At 35.5% G+C, this 26,582-nt stretch overlaps 3 protein-coding genes across 4 annotated transcripts; 2 read left to right on the top strand and 1 right to left on the bottom strand.

Moving 5' to 3' along the window:
- Nucleotides 1-527: 527 nt before the first annotated feature.
- Nucleotides 528-7,744, bottom strand: LOC140977255 (putative white-brown complex homolog protein 30). 2 transcript variants are annotated; one of them, XM_073441931.1, is made up of 14 exons: nucleotides 7,025-7,744; nucleotides 6,871-6,947; nucleotides 6,485-6,757; nucleotides 6,171-6,234; nucleotides 5,934-6,080; nucleotides 5,759-5,793; nucleotides 5,204-5,277; nucleotides 4,050-4,954; nucleotides 2,426-2,722; nucleotides 1,839-2,288; nucleotides 1,492-1,640; nucleotides 1,095-1,384; nucleotides 854-1,003; nucleotides 528-774 (listed from the first exon to the last, which is right to left on the bottom strand). In XM_073441931.1, the coding sequence occupies exons 1-14, from the start codon at nucleotides 7,258-7,260 to the stop codon at nucleotides 742-744; spliced, it is 3,180 nt and encodes a 1,059-aa protein (XP_073298032.1). In that variant the 5' UTR covers nucleotides 7,261-7,744; the 3' UTR covers nucleotides 528-741. The 2 variants fall into 2 exon arrangements, with proteins under 2 accessions (XP_073298032.1, XP_073298031.1); XM_073441930.1 differs by having other exon boundaries at nucleotides 870-1,003; nucleotides 7,025-7,741.
- Nucleotides 7,745-9,011: 1,267 nt separating this feature from the next.
- LOC140977256 (serine/threonine-protein kinase PCRK1-like) lies at nucleotides 9,012-12,802 on the top strand. The gene is made up of 5 exons (XM_073441932.1): nucleotides 9,012-9,406; nucleotides 10,215-10,604; nucleotides 11,143-11,403; nucleotides 11,585-11,707; nucleotides 11,897-12,802. Exons 1-5 carry the CDS (start codon nucleotides 9,380-9,382, stop codon nucleotides 12,413-12,415), a joined length of 1,320 nt encoding a protein of 439 aa, XP_073298033.1. The 5' UTR covers nucleotides 9,012-9,379; the 3' UTR covers nucleotides 12,416-12,802.
- A 3,574-nt stretch (nucleotides 12,803-16,376) lies between these two features.
- Nucleotides 16,377-26,326, top strand: LOC140977257 (OVARIAN TUMOR DOMAIN-containing deubiquitinating enzyme 12-like). The gene is made up of 11 exons (XM_073441933.1): nucleotides 16,377-16,393; nucleotides 22,961-23,369; nucleotides 23,466-23,632; nucleotides 23,886-23,959; nucleotides 24,493-24,547; nucleotides 24,784-24,858; nucleotides 24,963-25,036; nucleotides 25,130-25,178; nucleotides 25,290-25,374; nucleotides 25,654-25,710; nucleotides 26,085-26,326. The coding sequence occupies exons 2-11, from the start codon at nucleotides 23,054-23,056 to the stop codon at nucleotides 26,144-26,146; spliced, it is 1,014 nt and encodes a 337-aa protein (XP_073298034.1). The 5' UTR covers nucleotides 16,377-16,393; nucleotides 22,961-23,053; the 3' UTR covers nucleotides 26,147-26,326.
- The last annotated feature ends 256 nt before the right edge of the window (nucleotides 26,327-26,582 follow it).

The raw sequence follows: 26,582 nt of genomic DNA on the forward strand, positions 1-26,582 counted from the left end.
CAATTATTACTCTTTGAAAATGAAAGTTCGAAACTTATAAATTCGAAATGTATATATATTTAATATATAATAATATTATTAAAGACTTGTACTATTGAATAAAATGAGTTTTACTCGAAAAAAATTTGAACATTTTAAAGTTGGACTCGAGTTCATAAACAATCATTGTACTCATTATTTATCCAAATTTAATTATGTATTATTATCAGTAGCAATCCAAACAAAGCTGCAGTACCTCAAATGAGCCAATTGTATATACTTGTCTACTAAACAATCTCATGACTTAACATGTAAATTAAATTTTTTGTCTAAAAAATAATATTTTTTTATATGAAAAATAATAACATTAGAGTGATTTTCATATTAAAAATAGTATTTAAAATTTTAATTATTATAATTTGTTTTACGTAAAAAAATAATGATATTTATAGAGAGGAGGTACTATTCATGCTTCACCTTTAATAATTCAAATAATTATAATAAAACAACTAATGGGTGAGGGGATGGTTGAACACGATTTTGAAATGATTGCAACGCAGAATAAATAGCAACTATGCTACAAAACTGCAAAGAGAGCTTTCATGTTTTTTACATACAATACGTGTGATGACACTGATTCATTTCTTTCCGAACTTGAGCAAACAGAAGAAAGCTATAAACCTACATCCTATACCACTGACTACCAATAAAACAATACAATAACTCCAATGGTGAACACTATATCCCAGTTCATTTAACGCATCACAACGTGTTATCAACCACACTCCAGAGTATCTGTAAAACAGACAAAGCAAATATCATGCAAATTCAGAACTTGGGAACTGTAAAAACACTCGAGAATTCAGGTACTAACATGTGAAGTTTCTGACCTTTGAGCATTGGCAATGAGAAACGCTTCCAAAGCCCATGTTGGATAACAATAGGGTCCTAATATCCTTCCAAATTTATCGTCCTTACCTTGATTCGAGATGAGGGTAAAAACGACAGGAAGCAGCACACACCACTGTATCACAGGAAAAGAGGCTTAGTCATTTTTACATGAATACACCTAGCGAATAATGAGTTGGTGGTTGATATGTCTATAGATGGCGTACCAGTTGTGCTGGACCTGGTGGAAGGAAGATGGCAAATATGTAGGCTATGCCTGTCACACAGTACACTAGGCAGAGCAAAACCACGTAATTATCCACGAATGTTGATCTTGGATTGTTGAAAAAAAAGAACATGGAAAGAAAAACCACAGGCTTGATAAGGGTGTTGAAGTGATCTACTGTATCCTTGGAGAGGAAATATGCTAGACTGCTCATCCCACTTTCACTTTCTCTCCGGTAGTGTAATTTGTCCAATGAAAATGATCGTAAAGCCGAAATCTTGCAAAGGAGTGCTGCAAATACCATTTTATTTTCAGGTACGAGTAATAAAGAGCAAAACAAATTTAAAAATAAAGTGAAAATGGACGTGTGACAAGGTTCTGTTAAAAAAGTTACTTACAGACAGCAATGATAGTATACATATAACCATGATAACCAAACGTGTCGCCCTTCACTTTAGAAAGCGTTCCTAAGCATGCTCCAGCTAGCAAAAGGATCATATAATCTGCTGCTTGTAGCTTGGCTTCTCGTAGTCGTTGCTTGCTATTTCTGAAAAAGATTACAGCATATAATGCCGACATAATTGCTGAAAAAACATAGGGGTAAAAATAATGTATCCTTTGAAAACAATAAGTCATACTTGCAATATTTGAAGACCATTAAGTCTCTATCGCAATATGAAAAACATAATACAAAGTAAGAGTCCTAAACTCCATGGATGACACCAAAAAGACTCAGGTTAAGTACCTTCCAACGTAATATCTATACTGCCGCATCACGCCAGGTGTAATTCTATTGGATAAATCATGACTTTGAAAAAAGAGGAGTTGTTGATGTTCTTGATTGTCCTGCCATGAACCTCCAGCAGAAGGGGGTTCTAGAGTATCACAAGAACTATTACCAGCACCAGCAGACGAATTTCCAATTTGATCACAGTACTGAAGCATGTCTGGAGGCACTGGATATCCATTGTGAAGCATCCATCGAACCGGTAGCTGTTGAACAGTCACGCCTGAGCTTGGTTTCACTAAACCTTCAAGAATGTCAATGTAGTGATCTGGAGGATTGACCCGATCTGGTACGGTAAGTCCAAAGCTAGAGAAGTATTCTTCAACTTTCTTCACTGGTCCATGGTACACAGTCAGGCCACCTTTCGCCAAAAGGATCAAGTCATCAAACATCTTGTATAAAGAATAGCTGAAATACCGGAAGACACAAACTTGTAAATACTGAAGTATAGAAAGAAATGGACATGGATTCATAAAAGTCTGCTTGTTATATGACAGCATATTTCAAATATGTAAGAACAGTAGGTGATCATTTTAATGACCCACCTTGGCTGATGAACAACCATGCAAATGTTTACTCCTTCAAGAGCCTCACGTCGAAGAGCTCTAAGAAGTAAGTTGGAAGATGAACTGTCTAATCCAGATGTAGGCTCATCCAAGATTAGTAATGAAGGTTCCAAGGCTAATTCGAGCCCAACATTTACTCGTTTCCTCTGGCCTCCAGAGATACCTCGCTTCTCTACTGTCCCAACAAGTGAATCTCTGACTGCCTGTAGTCCGAGGGACTCAATAACTCTTTCAACAACAAGAACCTTATCGGGCTTCGGCATGTCTTCAGAAAGCCTTTATAGAGTAGGAGGACATCATACGACATACACAGACCACGAAATAAAGATATGAGACATGACAAAACAAGGTGCCGGCAAATAAATTAAATGAAAGGAAAGTTGAAGTTTACTGCAACACCACAAAACAGAAACATGTTTTTCCCAGTCAACTTAGCATTCCAAAATAGAAATTTTCTAAGTTAACAGGAAAAGAAATTGCAAACTGTAGTCTTGAAATGGACATACTCTTTAATTAAAGAAACACGGTTTGCATAACTGATGAAAATGGCTTGTCTCAATAGATTACAGCATGTATTCAAGATTAACGCTTGGAATTTGACGTTATGAACTGATTAGAGCAACTGCACGACATAATTCATTTGCAGTCTGCGTTTACATAGTCACAATGGAAGACAATCAAATATGTAAACATTGAATGCATCACGACTCCCTAACTTAATTTATGCACCAAAAGCAGTTGAAAGGTTTGTAATTGTTGAGACGAGCTATATTTTCATTCCTTGTGTGGCAAATTTAGTCATAAAGTTAGCCTATCTGCTAGCCTGAAGTTTTTAGTTTTTCCTTCTTCAGTTAGGCTATTTTGTGCATAATCACATTGTAATTTTTTTGTAAAAGGAACAAGTCAAATAGAACGAAAAAGATTGCTAACAGAAACTCTCTGCCCAACTCTCCTTCCTTCATGGTAGCAGAAAATTGATCGTAGGATTTTTAAATGGTGTTTTTTTAAATGCTCTCATTGCGGAAACCCAAAGCATACTACAGACACTTTTCAAGCTACACAGTTTCGTGGAAAGTTCTCAAGGCATGAAAACAAGGTAAGGTGCTGGCAAACGCTGAGCACCAATTCTCTCTTCTACAACTCCTTCAACAAGTTTTGCATAGAGTGTTGATTTGAGCTGCTTTTTCATTCCTTTTATGGTAAATATTTTCTTTTGTATAATTAGCCCTAAATTTATCCTATCTTTTGGGTTAAAGGTTCAGTTTTTTCTTCTCTATTAGGCTCTGTTTATGTATAATTACAGGGTAACTTTTTGTCTAAGAAAACAAGTATTGCTACACTCTTGGCCAACTCTCTGTTCCTTCAGTAACTTTTTATTATCTCCAGCATTGTCATATGCCCAAGTCGAAATAATTTTAATTTTACTCTATGCTGAAATGCGAAGCCAAGTGCATAATTTTTAAATAGAACATATGAAATATATTAGAGATTTTCTATGCCTTATAAGTTACCAGTTCAATATATATTTCTCATGTGATTTTTATCATGGAATGGGATGATTATAGTTGCTACATGAACACGATGAGTAAACAAGTCCAGATACCTGCATCGTGCACTGAAGCGGAGGTTCTCCTCTACTGTCAAGTTTCCATGTACAATATCATCCTGGGGAACAAAACCTATGATCTTCTTGTAACACTGAATGGGATCAGGCTTTCCATTTATGAGAACTGAACCAGATATGGTGCATCCCTTTATCTTTCCTGCCACGGCAGAAAGAAATGTTGTTTTCCCTGCTCCTGATGGACCCATGACAGCAGATATTCGACCAGGCAGTATTTTCCCTGTCACACTCCTCATCAGATGCTTGAATTTGTGGTTCAGAGTTATAGTAAGATCATTGAAAGCAACTTCAATTGTAGGCCTAGTCTTGATGTCTGTATCAGTGGCCATTGAGATAACTCCTGAAAAGGTCATGTTCTGATTTTTCTGCTCCATAGCTTTTTCTTTCTCGAGTTGACCATATGCATACTTGAATATTTGACTCTTAGTATGTAACTGTTTTGCCTTGGGAACTTGTTTCTTGATATTCTTGTCTCCAATCTCCATATGAAAACCCCCTTGACCATCTGGATCATTTTCAAGAGATTGCAACATTTTGGTGAGACTGCTCGAATCCTTCTTCGCTTTTGGAGCACCAGAGGAAGGCGCACTAGTAGTACTTGGAAATTTAGGTGGAAGTTGTGTATCATTTGTGCTTGATTGATTCAAATTCTTTGATTGATCCCCTTGAGTTTTGCGTGAAAAAGTACGCGACAACTGTTGTTGCAAGCCCATAGCTCGCTTCTTGGTAATATCTTTTGCAACCTTCCACCTCTCTCTTGCTTGCGCAGTCTCTCGGGCACTTCTTGCAGCTCGTTCTCTAGACTTGGCCAATCTTGCATATCGAGTTGTGAGGACTTGATCAGAGCAATTATAAAAAACTATCAATATCAAGGTTAAAGCTCCCTGCACAACAAATAAAATCAGATTATGAATATAGTTGTCTTCTAGTCTATGACCTCTATGCTTTTGGGGAATTATAATCCACTGTTTCGCCATTTGCATCTACTTCTAACTTCTATATGTCAAAAGAAATTTTCTGGCCAGAATGCGCTCACAGCATAGCATGTCAATAAGACAACAAGGTGCGCATGTATGAAAGAACTTCAGTGCCCTTGTAGGACAAGACGTGATTACATGTTCGCAAAAACTTACAATGAGCATGAATCCATAAGCATGCATGTTTTGCTTGTCTGAATTTGGATTGCAAGTACTCAACTTGAAGCAAGCTGCAAGTATTAAGCATAAGGATATGAGCAACCACAGGATACATCACGTGCGACAGTATGTACCTAATTCAACACCGCTTAATAGTATCAAAATGCAAACCTCATTTATGTATAACTACTGTCATCTAATTATATTTGGCATGAAAGTTGAATCAATTTTTCTTTTCAAAAAGAGCCATTTACATTCAGCTATTGGCATTTATCCGTTTTCATAAAAGGTGTAATGACAATATCATATACACAATCATTAGATGTCATAGGTTCTCGAGGGTTGGATCGACAATTTTCCTAGATAATGAACGAGCATAAAGCTCCATCATATGTGCACTTTTTGGGCATTCGGAATGTTAATGAAAAGCTCTTGGCCCTTACAACCTTATTTCAAATGGCTGAAAAGAATGGGGTTAACTTTGGGACGCAGAATATGGAAACAATGCATTAGTATGTTTACGCATAAATTTAATATGTTTTTATATAATACCTCTTTGGTCTATTGAGCCCTGTCTGCAATAATGTCTGGATGTGGATAAACATTGATCATTAGCATATAAACAGGCAAAAACAAACTCCAAATAAAAATGTGGTGACCAATTATGAATTATTTGAGTGCTCTTTGAAATGTTTTAGTGGTGTAAGCTTTCTGGTGAGATACACACCCCTTGGTGCAGGTAATCTTCTTGGTGGTTGTTGGACAATAAGAGCCAGCTGAACAAAATAACTCCTCACTACTGGATACACTGGCCCATCTATCTGCTCCACCACACGAGTGATTTGTCTTACCAGGAGGCAATTGATAAGCATACCTGAAATTTTCTTTACCAACATGTATATCAACAGATCATATAAACGACAAGCAATACAAATTGATGTCCAGCAGGAAAAAAAAGACTTACGGATCGCATATGCCAGTGGTTTGATTAAGCTTTGAACGTGGGCAAAATGAACCTAAAGGACAAGCTACAATACCGTGGCAAAACAGAATATATGAGTTAGATCTTTCAATTCTTCATTAACAAACAAGAGCATTTGTGCTCAATTATAGGTAAGAGTTTCTGATGTTTACGAAAGTCTTGAATCCTTTTTTTTCCCGTAACAGTTGAATATGCATCTTCCAAGGTAATTTTTTTTCAACCTTTAAATATTACCATTTACTGATAGCAGCAAAACAAGGCATAGCTTATGCACAAGAATCACCAAATGCACTTACGGATCATGCAAGTGAGGCCTCGAGGGCAGAAGAAACCTTCACAACAAGGTTGGCTATCACGAGTCCGATCAGGGATGTCCTTCGAGTTTTTCAGGTCAACTGTAACATTTGAAGCAACTCCACAAGCCCAACCAGGCTCACAACCAGGGACCCAAGAAGTCAAATTACAGTTTCTGTTTGGTTTTAAGAATTGAGCATTGGCTGATTTTGTGTCCATAAAACTAGTGAAATAGAACTTCATTTCCGCTGCTGTACAGATCCTTTTCGTAACATCTGTTAAATTAAGTAATGACTGTCAGCAATAAGGTTTAAAGAGCACTGAAGCAAGATTTAGTTTAAAAAAACAGAAAAAAAATACTGAATTGTCATCTTTGTTATCAGAATACCTTTCGTCTGTTTGACACAATTATTCAAAAAATCCAGATTGCTGGAAAAATTGAATGCTTCATTCATATCAGTGTCCCTGGGGAAGAAGAAACTCTTATGAATTCGAATAATATGAACAAAAATATCCAATATAAAGAAGTCCATGAAACTCACACATCCTTAATGCAATATCCCAAGCTGTTGGTGATTTCCTTGTTGAATATCTTTGTAAGATTGGAAATTTGGCTGTAGATAAAAGATGTAACCAATGGTATTGCTGTAGGATTACCAGTATTCGAGTAGTCGTCCCCATCCACACCCCAAACCAGCCGTGAAGAACCCAGAATAAAAACCAAAATAAACAGCACCGGTGATTGAATACAAGAGGAATCAATCCTCATTCCTCTCATTTTAATAACAAAAATCTTTCCAAATCTCACACGTAAGGAAATTCATCCAAGAACGTCACAAAAACAAACGCTTTACCAATAGTGTTTGCTCAAATGCTGGAAGCTAGCTCGAAGATTCCCAAGAATCTTTAGCACCAATCCGATCAACGCTCTTTTACATAATCTGTTTGGGAAAAAAACAAGAATCATGGAGGTTGATCACAGGGCTTGGAGGACGAAGATTTGAGGGGGGTGATTCTTGAGCCAAAAAGCCGAAAGCTTTTCTTTCTGGTGAGGTGTTCAGAGGTGAGATGTGAGAATGGTATCCAGTGTTGGGGAGAAGCTCCATTGTTTTTGGATGAAGAATTGGCGGGGAGAGATTGATGGCGCAATGTATGGACTCAAAAAATGTAACTCCTTTTTTACTTGATTTCTCTCGTCACATAGTACATGCATGCACATATCATTTACCACAAAAAGATAAAATAAATAAATACTTATCTCCCCAAGGCCCAAGCCACATGCCAACAATATTCGGTGGATTGTAACAAACAAGAATCGAAATTTCGAATTCGAATTAGAAAATGGACGAGGAACATCTACGGGACATTAATTCATACTCTTTGACACACCCTTTTCTAAGATAAACTAGTCGCAAACATATTGCGGGACAGGATTTCCAAATTAAGCGCATAAATAGCAGTTTTGGTTCTCGGGAAATTTTATCTGAAAAATGGGAACAGGGTATGTGTACACATAAAAATGCAGAACCGAGTCGTGTTCATTTTGCATCCACAGAATCCTATTATCAGACTTTGGCATCAAATGAACGGATAACAAGTCATCGACGAATATATATATCATCATTATAAGGATCATTGATATTGTGATATTACGCTTTGTCTCAAGCATCCATATGACATGAATAACTTTCAACTATTCGAACTAATATTCGTTTATCTCATCTGATCTATATATTCCGCTTATAACAAGCTTTATTTTAACCATTCATCAAACAAAAAGGCCTTATTGTCCTATATATCTTATCCGATTGAGAGAGTTTTTGGCTTTTTGCACCTCCCATTTGTATACAACGATTAGTTTATAATTTATAGATATTAAGTTTGAAAGTAAGCTTAAGTGTTTTGTAAAAAACAAGATAAAATTATATTTCCAGTCTATATTTGTTTCGTTGTAATTTTGGTCGTAGTGTTTTCGAATTCCAGTCGTGATCTTATACCTTGCAATTTCTGATAATTTTAGTTTTTTTATATGGAAGATTTATGTATCCCTGAAAACGTCATCATCACATCAATGTCGTATTAATGTCATATCAGTGTCATGTCAGAAATATGATTAAATTTTTTAAACTAATAAAGATACAGATTAAACATAAAATTTGACAACATAAAGACTCAAAATTATAAAAATACAAATCTATAGAACAAAAAATAGAGTTTTCCCTAAAAAAAAAAAAGTTGTCCCCCATAGATATGGATGACATCATGTTTAAGAATATCGATCATGGGAGATTTTAAACTTTTTTTTCTTTCATATATTATAATTTAATAAAATACTATATTTTCTTTCAAAAATATTTTTACCAAACACAACTTTTGGATCTAAATACAGCACTTAGATCCAATGGCCTCTTGTACCTGATAAACCTGTAATTAATCAAAACAAAAACAACAAAAAATAAAATAATTAAACTAACCTAAATTATTATTATTATATATCAAGAACAGATAACGATCCAAATCCCAACCACTCTCTCGTTTGACCTGAGTGTGGATGTTATGTGACTAATTCAAACAAAGACCACGACTTTCTTACCTTGTCATAATCTTCTCTCAAACAAAGTTCCAGTATTAAATTGCCGCCTTCACACTTGGCCTTCAATTTTGTGCTGTCTATGGTCCTCACTTGCCGTTTATATATGTGAAAGCAAACGATATTTCTCCCCTCCCATTTTTTGAGTGGATTTAAGTCTAGTCCCTGTAATATTATGTGGCCTTCAATTATTTATTTGTTTATTCAATAATAAGACTTTGGTGAGTTCTTGCGGCTAGAAGTATTCTCTTCAGCAGTCGTTCAAGATTGGATTTTTACTGGGTTGTTTAAAAGACTGAGGATAAATATGAGTCCCTGGTTTCAGATTACGGAGGTAAAGTACTTGATATATATATCATTTCTTTGAATTTAATTTGGATTCTTGAATTTATTGTGTGATTTGGATAGAAAATGTAAGAGTGCCTAGACTAGAAATCATGGAAATAGTTTGTTTTTGTAATCAGCCTAAACGCAAGACTCGTTTTTTTTATGTCGTATTGCTGATTTGTATAAAACTAAATTCACTGTGTGTTGATGCTATTGGACAATCCAGTGGTTCCTTGATCAAGACTTACGATTGTGTATGATTGATCCCACATAGTATTGAGTCTTATGGCTCCACCACCTCGTGTATGATCATTAGTCATGGTAAATGGTAATGTAAATTTATTTCACCGCATGAAATTGGGTGTTTGGGGATTTGCTGCTGCTTGTATTCGATTACAAGTAAAATTCTTTGTCACTGCTTCCTTTTTAACATGTGAGATAGAGAATCTGTATGAAAGTTACTGAAATTATTGTTATGTGAACTGTTGTATTGTCAATGATATTACCTCAAGATTTTTCCTTTCCTATACCTTCTTAACTCATTTGTTGCGTTTTTATCATTTTTGCCCTTTGTAGCTTGAACCAGTGGCAAGCCCATGGTTTCATATTTGTTCAAGTCAACTATGATGTGTATGGAGATTCGTTTGTTTGATGTGATTGTGTTGTCAGCACTTCACACTTTGGTTTAAAGAATCATGAATACTACTTTATTAAAATTTTGAGTCGCTCTGTTATATTTTTCGGGGTAAGTTACCGATGTTTTGGTGATGTCGTGATGATTTCTTCAAGAAGGTTCTCTTCTTCTTTTTTCGCAGATGGATTTGTTTAATCCATTGAAATGTTTTCAATTTCACAATAAAGAGAAGAAGGGAGAGGAAAAGATCACAGCACCAAATTCAGCATTGTCCTCATTTACTGATCAAGAAATGAGGCAATCAGGATCTGAAGTTAATTCTCAGAATTTATCAGATACAAGTACTGAGTCAAGAGGACGATGCCAAATCCTAAATTTGTCTGATAGGCCTAGTAATCTCCGAGTTTTTACCTTTTCAGAGATAAAACAAGCGACAAAAAGCTTCAGTCGAACTACCAAACTTGGTGAGGGTGGATTTGGATGCGTTTTTAAAGGTGTGATCAAGAATTCAGAGAATCCGTCTGAAAAAATTCAGGTGGCTGTGAAACAACTTGGTAAACGAGGACTGCAGGTAGATTCTCTTTCATGCTTTCCTTGTTTTCAAGATTTCTCCATTTCTTTCCGTACTTTGATTATAAAATCATTGTTTTGTCTTGTGTCATGAGCTCAAGCTTTTGGTATAAAGTTTTGTTTGACATGGTATTAGAATTTAGAAATAGGTGGTGACAAGGTCAAGACCGGTGCAATGCAATCCGTTTATGTTTGTCTTGACTGCTTATTTTTGGGCCTTTATTGTCCGATAATCGACGATTGCCCGCATGTATGAATTGTGTCTTAATTTCGTGCATATATTCCACGGCTCAGGCACACGTGAGGGGTTTGTTAAAACAGAAAACTGTTGTTGTGCCGATTCCCATGAATTGAGCTAAAGTGATTCCAAGACATTAATTCTTGTTTGTCTTAAATATAGAAATAAGTTTTATAAAAAAACAGAATAGAGAAATTAGATATGAGTGTCTTGCACAGGTGCCTTTAATTTAGAAAGTTGAGCTAAAAAAATTTGTGGAACAGTTTCTTAATGGTGAGCGGAACCTTCTGTGTAATTTCAGGGTCACAAAGAATGGGTGACAGAAGTTAATGTTCTTGGTATTGTTGAGCATCCAAAGCTCGTGAAACTCGTAGGCTACTGCGCGGAGGATGATGAAAGAGGTATCCAAAGGCTTCTCATTTATGAGTACATGACAAACGGAAGCGTGGAAGACCATCTGTCAGCTAGGTCAGTCACGCCACTTTCCTGGGACATGAGGCTTAAGATAGCTCTAGATGCTGCCCGTGGTTTAGCTTACCTGCATGAAGAAATGGATTTTCAGGTCAGCTTTTATGGCAACTCCCTATCTTTCATTCTGTCATTCGACCATGGGGCCTTTTTTTGTATATTCAGATGGTTAGAGCTTGAATATATCATGCTATTTGTAACATGGATCATCATGCAAAGACTGGTTTTTTTTTCTTTTCTTTTTTCTTTTTTCTTTTTTCTTTTTTTATGTTCAGATCATCTTCCGAGATTTCAAATCTTCAAATATTCTCCTGGATGAGCAGTGGAATGCTAAGCTGTCAGACTTTGGATTGGCTAGGTTGGGCCCTTCGGAAGGACTAACTCATGTATCAACTGCGGTAAGCTCGATGATACAGTGCTGTTGACTCCTACATCTTTGCCTTTTGGGAGAAGTATGACAATAGTTGGTATAATTTTGTGAAAATCCCAAAATCTAGAGAAAATAATCCCGGTTTGAAAAGGAGAATTTCACTATAGATGTGTAGAGTCGTTACAGTCATGCTTGATAAATTCTTTCTCAATATCAGGTTGTCGGGACCGTGGGATATGCAGCTCCCGAATACATTCAAACTGGTCGTCTCACATCAAAGAGCGATGTATGGAGCTATGGTGTCTTCCTTTACGAACTAATAACAGGCAGACGCCCATTGGATAGAAACCGTCCCAGAAGTGAGCAGAAGCTTTTAGAATGGGTAAAACCATATCTATCTGATCCTAGGAAGTTTCAGAAGATAATAGATCCAAGAATTGAAGAGAAAGATATTATTAAATCAGCCCACAAACTCTCACTTGTGGCCAACCGTTGCTTGTCCAGACTTGCAAAAACAAGGCCCAAAATGAGTGAAGTTGTGGAAATGGTGAATCAAGTTCTGGAGGCATCGATAGGTACAGGCAATCCGGAACCCTCTTTGAAGAGTAAAGAGTTGTCGAAAAGTTATGAAGAAGAACGGGAAGATAAAAGTAAAAGGAGGATCCTGGATATGAAGATCGGTGATGGTGGATGGCTAGTCCGTGTGTGGTCGCAAAAGGCTGTTAAAAGTTGTTGATAGATTGTGACCAGGATGATATATTCGATATTTTAGAAGCAATTCTCGTGTGAATATTCTGCAAGAAACAAAGGTTGCATGCATGATTTGCTTTGGTCACGGGATGAAGATGAATCCCATCTAAATTTCTGCAAAATTGCGACTACCAGAGATTCCAGTCCGCTCCTGTCTCCAATGTACAAGGAAATAAGAGAGAACAAATAGCTGCAGAGGAGATTCTAGCCTTTGAAACAAGATTAATAGCTTGTTTAATATTCACTGAAACCAGATTACTTTCTTTTTTTTTTTTTTTCTGATTGTTGTATGTAGATAACAGATGCCTGGATCGGTAATCAATGATGTACAAGTTTGTAACTTAACTGGGATAGCCTTTGTATTCGAGACTTACTAGTTTGGATCTCAAGAACAAATTATTTCAACCCATAACAACAATTCGGTCATTTGTTCTTGATAATTCTGACCGGATCTCGAACCCTCTCGATGATCGACCACTTCAACTCTCAATATTTCGTCTGAAATCGAAGTTCCTGGATCAAATGCAAGGACCACATATCGCACGCTCATAAACCTCGCCGGAGGGAAAATTGTTGGAAAAAATGGGTTTTGAGGTCCATCAGCCTTCCAAATTTAATCGAATGATACTCATCCGATAAAAGTTAATTTGAATTGAAAATTAGAATTGACATTTGGAGTTGATGATTTTAGAAGGGTAACGATTAAGGGTGTGATTATTCAAGAGCGAGTGATCTAGATCAAAAAGATTAAATTTGGATCATTAGGTCGACGTCAGCGGTTGAGCTATGTTAGATCTATATATACATCCAAAGGTTGTGATCATCCTAAAGATATGCTATTTGGATCGTCTAATTTAATTGATGCACCATATTGAATCTGATCAAGAAAGAATGTGATCCAATAATTGTGACTCACCAAATAGGAAGCAATCTACACCAATTAGATCAAGATTTGACGAATCGGATTGAATCTCATCCAAGAGACACAATTAATCGCGAAAGAGTAGGTCTCTTGTGAGACGGTCTCACGAATCTTTATCTGTGAGACGGGTCAACTCTACCGATACTCACAATAAAAAGTAAAACTCTTAGCATAAAAAGTAAATACTTTTTCATGGATGACCTAAATAAGAGATACATCTCACAAAATACGACCCGTGAGACCGTCTCACACAAGTTTTTGCCATCGCGAAAAGACCTTTACAACCCTCGAAAAAGTATAAATAGACTTCTAGCTCATAATGAAATAAGGGTATACTATCAAAAACTCAAAAATAAACATAAATTTTCGTGAACTGTATATTGTTGCATATAATTTTCGTTCGTTCGTTCATACAGAATGTTCAAGAAACATATTAGAAGTTAGTCTGTTTTTGTGATTTACAGTATCCTATCACAAAAAATTTTTTTGTTGTATCACAAAAATATGGGAAGTCGGACTTTTAAATATGGTCAAATTTTTGTAATAATTTTCGTGAAAATGCAAATTTCATCACGAAAAAGTCAAAATCCGCGGCGGCCGGCACGGGCGGAGCCACAGGTAAGAGTGCCTCGGCTGAGCCCGGGTGCTAATTTTTATTTTTATTTTAATTATGTATTAAATTAAACTAAATGACTTTCTAGCTCGTGGACATATTCATAAATAAAAGAAGCCCAACGATCTTGACTTGGATCCATTTCATTCAGCTTTATGAGACTATCCTAAATGATGAAAACATTCAAGAGACGAAATTGTAATTAGATTTGTCTTGTTCCCAATCGCTCGAATACTTAACCTTAAACCAATCTGCTCAAGTACACTCACTATATATCTATACAAAGTTGGGTCAAATACTCATCTCAAATCTTATGTTTTTTTTCGAGTTTTGAAATCTTGCCAATTCATTGTATCATTTCAATCAATTTCAATTTATAAATGCATCAGTATTAATTTTTGAGCTGACCTCGTCTTATTCTATTTGAATTCATAGTTTTGCTAAAAGCTTGCTTCACTTGCATCATTTGCTACTTATGCTTGGCTGTGGTTTGGAACCAAAAGAATATTTTAAATGGTTCGACATTCACAAGATTTATACTATCGCTAAGAAGGAGTACCTCATGGAGTATGAAATGCATCATTAGACGTGTCACCTATAATATTATGAGCGCGATGTAGTTTGTCACGAGATTTTTTAGAAAATATCCACTATCTCATAATTGTGATTTGTGCCGAGAGCTGTTGAAATAAAAAAGTTTTAACCTTATAATCTGATCGGTATTGAGAGATAGATTTGTTTAAGTATTGATTAAGATTCTGTAACTAATAAATATTATACTTTAAATAATCATAAATCACATTTTCAGTAATTTAAGGTGTTCTTTGTTAGAAAGTCAATTGATTTTCGGCAAGAGTTAGGGACGAGGAAACAAAGTTTTTTTTAAAAAATAATTATAAAATTATTTATTGGTTGTATAAATAAATATATATAATAATATCTCAATCGACAATAGTTCACTTTAATATTAAAATTTAAAATTCTTTCAGAGGCATTGGAAGCATGAATCACGAAGTTGCAACATATTTAATTTTACGTGGAATTTCAAAAAAGAAGAAAGAAAGGGAAAAAAAAAGGGTTCAGTGCGTATACAGTGTAAACCATTCAAGAGACATCTAGTGCATCACACCCACAAAAACATTAACAAAATCAAACAGTAATAAATAATACGATATTTATTATCGAATTTGAATTGCTTTTTTTTTTTTATTTATTTATTCTCGAATTTGAATTGCTTTTTTTTTAAAAAAAAAAAAAACTTTTGGTATAGATTTATTAAATTTCATCTAAGGATCAATTTTTAATAATACAGTTAAATAATTTATAACTAAAACAATTAATAAGACAATGAAATTAAGACATTAGGAGGGGAGACGTGGTGTTTGGGTTATCTGTCAATGATACATACGAGACAAAAATTGACATTTTATCTTCTGTTGTTTATATTTTTTAAAATTTCGATTGTAATCGTACTATATAAATTTGAATATGAATTAAATATAATGTTTAAAATTTGTATTTAATTAACCACAAATGACACGGATTATTATTTATATTATTAAACATAAATCATGATTATTGACAGTATTTGCCATTTGGAGTTGCTGGTATTTTAAACATTTGGCTTGCAAGTTGCAGCAAAAATTTTGAATTGAAAGAATTTAAATAAATAAATAAATAAATCAATATAATATTTATTTCCTGCAATAGTTTATTTGTCATGCAGATTCGCCGCCGTATAGGGATAAAGAATTTGCTGAATTCCATGCCAAGTCATGATTGTATTTTTGACTCATATTATTTATTTATTATTTTGGATAAATTTAATAACTCCATAAACTCAAAGAATAATACTAAACGTACCACAAATATATCGTTACGATAAATTTTGTATTTAAAGTGAAATTTTGATAAATTGAATTTTTTGTGTTAATGTACAAATATCAATGTACATATAACATCACTCGAAATCCAAATGCATATATACTTTGTACACACGTTTGGAGCCACCGAGGTCGACCTCTACTATGGCCGGCCGAATCCATATTTAGCGCCGAAAATGTATTAATTTGTTTATTTTCAATGAAATTTATAGATTGTTTCATGTCGCATGTTCAAATGTATAAAAATTTCCTTCAAAAAAGTATTATATATTCGATTATTTTTAACAAATCAAATATAATTGAGTATAGTAAAACGTGTACTTTTGCTTATATTAATATTCATAGTTATTTTCGGACAAAACAAATGAATAGAAGACTCTTGAAAAAGGACAAATTTGCTCACAGATTGGTAGATGTCCTAAATTGAGGAAATTCTCCAAAGCGTAAAAATAATATGCAAACCATTCAAGGGAAGAAAAAAAGGGAGAGAGGCAATGTGTGTAAACAATGTAAGACCATACAAACGGGCATTTCCGCTGACAACAGGTTACGCTCCCATTTCGCATCAACTTGTTTGATCTTTAACGATTGTGTATAAACCCCCTTAAATTCCGTTCCTCTATTTTCTCCTCTTTCCAATTGGTTCTGGTAACTCTATCTCAATTATAGCTACTCGTACGTCATTGCTATTGTTGGGTTGTGATTCCTTTTTGCTACACGTTGATTGATTGAAGCTCAGAGGTGATTTTTTCTTCTCTCTTTTTTTTTTTGATTGATGGTTGTGCATTGAGTGATCTCCTTTTTTTGTTGTGTTTAATTTCAATTTAGATTTGGAATTGCTTTGTTCTGAAGTTTTGGATTTTTCTCGGTTATGCTTTTGTTTGATTTCTATTAATGTGCTTGGATGTGATGACGGCAGCTTAAATGAATTTAAAAATCTCTGAATTCTTGTTTAGATTTTCTTAGAAAATTTTTTTATCTTTTGATTTGTCGTTTCTGAGATCAAAAGAATTGGTTTTGGGGATATCTAATTTATATGCGGGAATGAGTCTGATTTTGCATGTTGTGGACACGGGCAATTATGCTGATTGATTTCAACTTTTTACATGGGAGGTTTGTTTTTGAAGTTTCTTATTGGTAGGAAAATGAAATTAATGTATAAATGTTGGTTGGATCTGTGTTTGGGCAATTGGGAGATGGAAAATTAATGTATGCAAGTTTTTCTTCTTCGTTTTTTTCCGGAACATGGTTGGTTGGTTCCACGAGGTTAAGATAAATACTATTCATACTTTGAAAGTCAATCTTTATGTTTCTATACCCAGGCACCCTTTTTCGTTCTGGAATTGTCAGCGGAAATTTTTTATACTTTTTGGTCACCTCTAAGCTAGTCTACGTTGATTGGATAAGAAAATGAGCTTTGGGTTTCTTTTCTAAAGAATGATATGCGAGCGCTTTGGCGACTCAGAAATCGAAGGAAAAATTATGGCATCGAAAGTTTTGAAGAAACATTCACCAGGGCCTAAATTGACAGAAAGTTGATGTTGTGAACATTTTCATAGGTTATACGTGATTTCACTCCTTGAACATCATGTCTATCTTGTAAGGACATTTATCAGTCACGGATAACCAAACATTGTGGGTGATCATTTGAATATATGTTGTTTTTGAAAATTGTTATGAAAAATAAACTTCCACAACCTTAAGATTTCTTAGAAACAATCAAGAACCGTAGAAACAAGAATTATAACGATTAGCAGCCAAGCATGTATCAATTGCTACAGACAAAGAACTCAAGGATTTATAGTGGTTCGGCTTTAATGCCTACATCCACTTTGAACTCGGAACAAATATTTTATTGACGACCAAAGAGAGCAGAACAAGTTTACAGGTATGAAGTAAACACGAAGAAGACGATCACCAGCTGACAGAACTATTGGGTGATTATATACAAGACTACATAATCTAATAACCAGCCCACTATTCCCTTTAGCCCAGCCCATTAGCATATATCTAAATAGTCCCCATAGCTCCTCCTCCTCGACTCACATATTGGGTTTATTCTTTCTCATTGTCTTGACGTTGGAATATATCGATCAATGCTCAACAATTCTCCACCTGATCATTATTCCATATCTCCTCTGCTCCTCGAGTTCAATCGACCCCATGCTTCAAGGAGGTTTACCAACTTTAAGTAGAGCTAGGCAATGTTGAAACTTATCTCCAACAACTACTTTAGTTAACATATCGGAAGGATTGTCTTCAGATGCAATCTTCTTAATGTTGACTTTTCCCCTTGTTATTATGTCTCGAACGAAATAAAGTCTCACATCTATATGCTTTGTCCTTTCATGGTGTCTAGGATTCTTGGCCAACTGAACTGCCCCTTGGCTATCACACCAGATGACAAGTTCTACTTTCTTCCCTTCTAATTCTTCCATTTTGCCTTTGATCCATAATGCCTCTTTAAAAGCTTCAGTGGCAGCAACATATTCTGCTTCAATAGTTGACAGGGCTACAATGGGTTGTAGATTTGCTTTCCAGCTAATTGTATTACCATATAGTGTGAAGACATAGTCTGTTTGAGACTTCCTTCTGTCTTGATCACCAGCGAAGTCCGAGTCCACATACCCTTCAATCTTCTCCCTGTCACTCCACCTGTTTGTGTAAATTAATCCAATATCTTGAGAGCCCTTCAGATTCCTAAGTGTCCATTTAACAGCTTGCCAATGCTCCGGACCCGGGTTGGACATAAATCTACTTACTAAGCTTGATCCATAATCAAGATCCGGACTTGTACACACCATCCCATATATTATGCTCCCTAGTGCATTTGCATATGGTATTGCCTTCATTTCTTGTATGTCATCATTTGTTGTGGGACTTTGCATGGCCGATAGTTTTATGTTGGTTCCTATCGGGATTATAACTTGTTTAGCTTGAGCCATGTTAAACCAGTTCAGGACCTTATTGATGTAGTTGCTCTGTGTAATATATAAAGTCCCCTTTAATCTGTTTCTCTGAATTTCCATTCCCAGTATTTTAGAGGGTTGACCCATGTCTTTCATTTCAAGCTCAGTAGCCAGAAGTCCTTTTAGATTGCTTATGGTACTCTGTTTGTTGCTTCCTATAAGCATGTCATCAACATATAAGATTAGGTAAATTGCTCCATCACCTTGAGTGTGTTTATAATAAAAACATGCATCATAACAGCTCCTTTTAAACCCATTCTCTGTCATGAATTTATCAAACCTCAAGTACCATTGTCTAGGTGCTTGTTTGAGGCCATATAATGATTTTTTCAGTAGACAAACTTTATCTCTATCCTTATTCAGCACATATCCTTCGGGTTGAGTCATGAAGATTGTCTCCTCCAAGTTATCATGTAGAAAGGCAGTCTTGACATCCATTTGCTCCAAGTTCAGATCATAATGGACTACCATTGATAGCAGGATTCTTATCGATATGTGTTTAACCACGGGAGAAAAGATTTCTCTAAAGTCTATGCCTTCTTGTTTGCATACTCTTTAGCAACTAGTCTAGCTTTGTGTTTGGGATCCATAACACATGGGATTCCTTCTTTCAGTTTATATATCCATTTTCTCCCAATGATCCTTTGATTCTTCGGTTTTTGGACTAGAGTCCTGGTGCTATTTTTCTGCAGTGATCTCATCTCATCATCCGTACCAAGTTTCCAAAGGTGACCTGTGTCATTACTTATGGCTTCATTGTAGGTTCTTGTTTCATTACTCATAAAGTCTGCTATCGTCATATAGCATAGGCAGTAATTTCATCATATCCAAACTTGTTAGGAGGCCTTGTATTTCTTCTTTGTCTATCTCTTGCTAGCTGATAATGGCTTAGATCTTCTTGGTCATTACTTTCTTCTTCTTCTTCAATATGAGCTTGTGTTGCCTCTTTCTTTATAGTAGATGTAATTTCCACCTTATTTACAGATTCTTCATGATTGTCCTTATTTTCAATTGTACCTCTGTCATTTTTTTTAACAATTTGAGCAGGCTTTTCATCCAACATATCTTGTTCATTAAAGATTACATTCCTGCTTGTGATGAGTTTAGATTTGACTCCATCATTGGCCCAACATCTATATCCTTTGGTTTCATCAAGATATCCCAAGAATATACATTTCTTGGATCTTGGTTCAAGCTTTCCCTCATTCACATGCACATAGACTGGACAACCAAAGATCCTCATATTAGATTAATCAGTTTTTCTTTCAGACCACACCTCCTCGGGTGTTTTGAAACTTAGAGCAGTTGATGGTGACCTGTTGATCAAGTAGACTGCTGTAGAGGCAGCCTCTCCCCAAAAATTCTTTCCTAAGTTTGCAAACTTTAGCATACACCGGACTTTTTCCAAGATGGTTCTATTAATCCTTTCCGCAATGCCATTTTGTCGAGGAGTGTACTCGACTGTCCTGTGTCTTGCAATGCCTTGATCCTTGCAGTATTCTGTGAATTCCTCACTGAGGTATTCAAGTCCGTTGTCAGTCTGAAGTCTTTTGATTTTCTTTACTGTTTGGTTTTCTATTAGAGCTTTCCATTGTCTAAAGGTTTTGAAGGCTTCACTTTTCTGTTTCAGGACATATAGCCACACTTTCCTTGAGTAATCATCGATGAATGTGATGAAATATTTGGCTCCACCTAGTGTATTGACAGTTGCAGGCCCCCAAATATCTGAATGTATGTAGTCTACTGTCTCTTTAGTTGTGTGTTTGGCAATATCGAATTTCACTCTAGTTTGTTTACCAAGCACACAGTGCTCACAGAATCTCAACCTATCAGCTTCATCACTTCAAAGGCACCTTGTTTCTTCAATTCATCTATACTTCTTTGGCTCACATGGCCTAGCCTTAAGTTTCATAACCTGGTCATATCAGGTTGAGTCTCTGTGGCTAAGCTTGAGGATGTAAAAATTGTGTTTCCCTGTAACACATATAGGCCATTTTGTTTGATTCCTTTCATGATAACCAATGCCCCAGAGCTTACTTTCATTACTCCAACTTTTGCCTTGTAAGAATAACCTTTGGCATCTAGACTTCCAAGTGATATCAGATTTCTCCTCAGTCCAGGGACATATCACACATCAGTAAGTGTTTTACATATACCATCTATATTTCTGGTCTTTATTGATACAATTCCAGCAATGGTACACTCTGCATCATTTCTCATTACCACTTTACCTCCTGCATAATTTCATAATTATCTAGTTTCTCGAACTAGTCCTTGTTTGGAGTCATGTGATATGTGCAACCCGAGTCTAATTTCCAATCCCTTTCATTGTGGGATGTTGAGACTGTTAGCACTCAGAACTCTCATACCCATCAGAGAGCATTGCTTGATCTTTTGGCTCGTTTTCCTTTGCTTTTCCTTTGAATTTCCTCTCGGGACAGTCTCGCTTGAAGTGCTCTTCTTTGTGGCAATGAAAGCACTTCAATCTTGTAAGAGATTTTGATCTAGTTCTACTCATTTTCCTGTAGGTTTTGCATCTCTTTTCCGGCCTTCATCTCATTATCAACCCTTCGCCATCTTCATCATTCTTTCCTTCTTTTCTTGACTTTCTTTGGCTTTAATGGCAGCCACCACCTCATCTTGTCTCTTGAGAATTTCATTGTCAACAAAGATCGTATAAGATTTGGGTAAAGAATTCATGATCAATACCGCTTTGTCCTCATATTCGATGTTGATTTCAAAATTCTCCAGGGCGATAATGATCTTATTAAATTCATCAAGGTTGTCTTCAATGGATTTTTCTTCCATAATCTTGAATCCGAATAATTGCCCTTCGAGATGTATTCGATTGTAAAGAGTGTTCGTCGTGTACAACTGTTCTAATTTTCCTATACACCTGATGCGCTGGTTTCTTTATCTACTTCACGTAGAACACGATCACTTAGATGCAAAATGAGAGTGTTGTACGCTTGCTCCAGGATTTCTGCCTTTTGATCTGGTGTGAGAGATGTTGACATATGTTTTTCCCTTCAAGAGCTTTGGCAACTTTCATTTGTACCAAAATTGCCTTCATCCTCTTCCGCCATATCGAGAAATCCGTCTTTCCGTCAAATATCTCAATCTCGACATGGGTGTTTACCATTCTTGATAATATTACCACCGAGAAGCACCAAGAACCTGGCTCTGATACCAGTTTGTTATGAAAAATAAACTTCCGCAACATCAAAATTTCTCAGAAACAATCAAGAATCGTAGAAACAATAATTATAGCGATTAGCAGCCAAGCATATATCAATTGCTAAAGACAAAGAACTCAAGGATTTACAGTGGTTCGGCTTTAATGCCTACATCCACTTTGAACTCGGAGCAAAGCTTTTATTGACGACCAAAGAGAGCAGAACAAGTTTACAGGTATGAAGTAAACACGAAGAAGACGATCACCAGCTAACAGAACTATTGGGTGATTATATACAAGACTAGATAATCTAATAACCAGCCCACTAATCCCTTTAGCCCAGCCCATTAGCATGTATCTAAATAGGCCCCATAACTCCTCTTCCCCGACTCACATATTGGGCTTATTCTTTCTCATTGTCTTGACGTTGGAATATATCGATCAATGCTCAACAGAAATGGTATATGTCAGATTTGAAAGTATATTGTCAATACTAGCCACCATTACTATTAAGCGTAGCACTTGCAAAATATGAACTTTCCAAGTTCAGAAGCATATATAAACTTGGTGTTTGAACGTTTGACCTACTTTACGGATGTAACTCATCTGAACATTTTGTGGTTGTGAATAAAATAGGATAAGGGAATTTTTAGATTCATATATGCACTATACATTTATTTGTTTTTGGAAAATATAGTAACTGGAAATTAAATTGGATTGGTATGTAATTGAATTCTCTAGTAATGTCTTAAGATTTGTACTCTATGGCATAAATATGTTTATTCTACGACTTTTTTTTTCTACCAATGTATATGCAAGAATTGAACAAAAGAAACTGATTATCTTCACCTTTAAAAAAATTTGTAGATAGTCGACAGATACCTATCTCATTTTCTTCAAAGATGGTGATTTGTTGAGGTTGATATGTTGTTTCTTAGCCCAATAAATCGTTTTTTGTTTGGCTGGCAGGTGTTCAAGGCAAACTTACTGGCTGTAGATATTGACATTGTTAATAAATAGGGGCACTGATGTTGGCAAGCTCTGACAAAATAGGGAATAATTATGTATGAGCCGGAATCAGATGCTACTCCTTGGAGTTTTTTCAATGTGGATCAAATATTCAGTAATAATTACTACGGTGATAGTACTCGACATGATTTAAGAATTTGTCACGAACAGTATATTAGAGATAGTCATTGTGATCCAGAGTATGTCAGCATTGACAACGATGAGATTATTGCACGTGCTCTTTTCCAAGAAGAATTTTCACAGTTATCAATTTCAGAATCTCCCGAATTGTCACATTCTGGTGAAGAATATTCACAAAACTCTAGTGTTGTCCCAAACTGGCATGACTCTTCAAATAATTATTTTCTTGGTATGCTATCGCTCCTTTTGATTCCTGTTTTTCTTCCTATACAAAGAACCTGATGGTATCATTGTAAGTGCCTGATAAAACCTGCAAAATATGTAGGCCATGAGGGTGGCCCATACGAGAATGGTGATGTAGGCAGTATATGTTCCAGTCCTGGTGATAGATCTTGTGGTGGTGATGATTCTTCTTATAATTTGGAAATAGCAGATGAGTTTGAAATTGATGGAGAAGTCGAAAAGAGGTTGTACCAGATGTTTCCTGTTCCTGTACGTATAATTCCCATAAGTCCTTTCTCATGTGGGAATCATCACTGTGGCATATCACATTGGTCGACAGATCAATGCCCCGAACTGTGAATTTCCTAAAATATCAATCATTTTTAGGTCTTTGATTCTGTCTAGAAAACTTAAACTTTGAAATACTAGCCATCAAACTCTTTTAGTTTTGTGTGCTTGAACAATCTAATCCTTAGAAAATGTTACAACCGAAGGAAATAAGTGTATGATCGATTTCATGCAGCATGTTCCTAGAATTAATGGAGAAATACCTTCAGTTGACGAAGCGACTTCTGATCATCAAAGGCTACTGGACAGGTAAATCAGTTCCCTATTGTTGTTTCCTGCACATATTTAGCTGCAAATCGTGATTTTTTATACAAGTCCATTGTCAATAATCTTCCTCTATATCTATGCGTACATATGTGTGTCTGTGAATATCTTGACATATCCTTTCTTACCCATGTGGCCCAGTTCATTTTAGCTGATTTGAATTCATTTTTTTTTATTCATGTATAATTTCCCTATGGGACTGCTAAAACCCACTATTTGTATCTTTCTAACCTAGCTAAGTTTTCAGCCATATAGAGAGTTGTGCTAGGCTCAGTCATAAGAATTAAGAATATTGCATTTCATCAAGCTTTATTAAGCATGATGCTGTTATTCCTTTTATCTTAAATTCTCCTTTCTTCTAACGCTGAAACAATGTTGTGACTAGATCACTTGTGTACTAGTCCAACTGTGTTTTATTTATGGTGGTTCGATTGAACATCTTGTCTACACCAGATATATTTTGTTGGTTAATCAGTAAGTACGATTGAGATGTAACTTGATGGTTCTGAATATTTCAGGTTAAAGTTATACGACTTGATTGAGCACAAAGTTCAAGGAGATGGTAACTGTCAGGTTAGTCTATTTGTTTTAACAATGATTGTGTTTTCTTATAGTATTGTAGTCATATGACATTTTTTGGTATGGTGTAATCTTCCTTTTATGCGATCATAAATTTATGGGGACATAATTATGTTTGCTTTAATATACTTACCTTCTACTTTTACATATCTACAAATTTCAATGACATTGTTGTATATTTATTTGTATTAAAAATTAACTCTGCTTCAGTTTTCTTCTGTTTGCTACAGTTTCGTGCTTTATCAGATCAATTCTATCGAACCCCTGAGCACCACAAATTCGTGAGACAGCAAGTTACCTGCCAGGTTATTGTAGCTTTGCTCTTTCTTCTCTGGTATTCTTCAAATAATTTTTTTACGTTATTTATCTAAAACTGATGGCTTGCTATGTGTTGATTTGGTATTGTCAGCTTAAAGCTCATCCAGAAATGTACGAGGGGTATGTTCCAATGGATTATGCTGAGTACTTGAAGAGAATACCTGAGTATGATTGAAAAACTTTGCCTTCAAATGTTAACTTCTTAATGCTTCTCTTATGAACATTATTGATGCTTACACTGCTTAATCATTAAATCAGAAGTGGAGAATGGGGTGACCATGTTACGCTGCAGGCAGCTGCGGATTCGGTATTATTTTCCATACACATTAGTTATATTTGGCTTTTAAACATATTTGGAAATTATATTTCAAAGAATATGTTTCCTAGAACTGATCTGAAGCAATTTTCCTATTGACAGTATGGTGTCAGAATTCTTGTAGTTACTTCATTCAAGGACACCTGCTACATCGAGATTCTTCCCCAACACCAAAAGTCAAAACGAGGTTACTTTTAAATGATTCTATACATTGTAAATCTTGTGAATTACTTAATCATGATTGCCTCATCACAATTAATAAAAAGTTCGGATCTCACAACTCTCTTATTCAGCAAAATACTTTGTGTGATGTTGATTTCTATATCCTAAAAATGGGAACATTGAACATCTTGCCTTCCAAAAATAGTCCGTGAGGAGTTCTTTATTTTGTTTGATTTTTCAAGTATGTTAATCTGCTTCAACGTCCCGTGCCAGTCATTAAACATTTTGGTCATGTCTCGTGCAGTCGTGTATTTGAGCTTCTGGGCTGAGGTGCATTACAATTCAATCTATCCGCAAGGAGGTAATTTCTCTCTTTTTATCTCCTGATTCGATAGAATGCTTCAAACTAGAATGGGGAATAAATGAGGGTTAATTGCATCAACACTCTTTGTAAAAAAAAAAAACCATATGTAAATTTAATAGCATTTTAGACCTCGTGTTTTTAAAAATCGGGCATAAAACACCCTAACAGAGGGTAAATGTGTATGAATTTTTATAACATAAGAGTGAAATGTGTTTGATTGGCTGTATCTGTTTGTCCCATATATTAGATCCACCCCGCCTCATGTTATCAAGTTCATACCGTCGATAGTAGCTCAAATGACTAGCTTTTCATGTTTCTATATCTATATATATAAATATGCTAATTTCAGAAAAATAATCTTCATTGATCAGATTTGCCACCAGGTGATTTTAAGAGGAAGAAAAAGTGGTGGAACTTCCGAAATCAGCACTAGAAATTATTGAGTTGTATACCCCGATTCTTTATAGTGCCGCACCCTCGCTTAGGCTGTATATTAATCACAGAGAAGGTCATATTTATTTGTTACTTCATATTTTTGGCGATGCTACCATTCACTCAATTAGAAATGACTTTCTGAAACATGGTTTGTTAAAGTTACTCCCTACTCCTCAAACCGTCGAGTTTTCAATTTTGGTAGTTCTTGTTTGCGTGTTTTGTTCCTACTTCCTCGAATTTAATTCATCAAACTAGGTAGGAAGCTAAAACATGACTATGAGAATCAGTAAAACAGACTAATGACTACAAGTCAATACAAAATCTTACTATAATTCTAGACATCGATTAGAATTTCATTTATGAATTTAATATTTGCTTTCGTAAGTTCCGAGTAATATAAATCGTGTTTTCCCGAGTTGTAAACTTGTAATATT

Source organism: Primulina huaijiensis, chromosome 5, assembly GCF_012295235.1.
Source record: "Primulina huaijiensis isolate GDHJ02 chromosome 5, ASM1229523v2, whole genome shotgun sequence".
Lineage (NCBI taxonomy): Eukaryota > Viridiplantae > Streptophyta > Magnoliopsida > Lamiales > Gesneriaceae > Primulina > Primulina huaijiensis.

What these genes read in the sequence shown, in the direction of transcription:
- LOC140977257 (XM_073441933.1), top strand. Translation starts at nt 23,054, where the DNA reads ATGTATGAGCCGGAATCAGATGCTACTCCTTGGAGTTTTTTCAATGTG. An exon ending in ACCAGATGTTTCCTGTTCCT is followed by an intron (nt 23,633 to 23,885) that starts GTACGTATAATT and finishes GATTTCATGCAG; the next exon opens with CATGTTCCTAGAATTAATGG. An exon ending in ACACCAAAAGTCAAAACGAG is followed by an intron (nt 25,375 to 25,653) that starts GTTACTTTTAAA and finishes TGTCTCGTGCAG; the next exon opens with TCGTGTATTTGAGCTTCTGG.
- LOC140977255 (XM_073441930.1), bottom strand. Translation starts at nt 7,260, where the DNA reads ATGAGAGGAATGAGGATTGATTCCTCTTGTATTCAATCACCGGTGCTG. An exon ending in GGGCTCAATAGACCAAAGAG is followed by an intron (nt 5,278 to 5,758) that starts GTATTATATAAA and finishes TAATACTTGCAG; the next exon opens with CTTGCTTCAAGTTGAGTACT. An exon ending in CTTATGGATTCATGCTCATT is followed by an intron (nt 4,955 to 5,203) that starts GTAAGTTTTTGC and finishes TTTGTTGTGCAG; the next exon opens with GGAGCTTTAACCTTGATATT.
- LOC140977256 (XM_073441932.1), top strand. Translation starts at nt 9,380, where the DNA reads ATGAGTCCCTGGTTTCAGATTACGGAG. An exon ending in TTGGTAAACGAGGACTGCAG is followed by an intron (nt 10,605 to 11,142) that starts GTAGATTCTCTT and finishes GTGTAATTTCAG; the next exon opens with GGTCACAAAGAATGGGTGAC. An exon ending in TAACTCATGTATCAACTGCG is followed by an intron (nt 11,708 to 11,896) that starts GTAAGCTCGATG and finishes TCTCAATATCAG; the next exon opens with GTTGTCGGGACCGTGGGATA.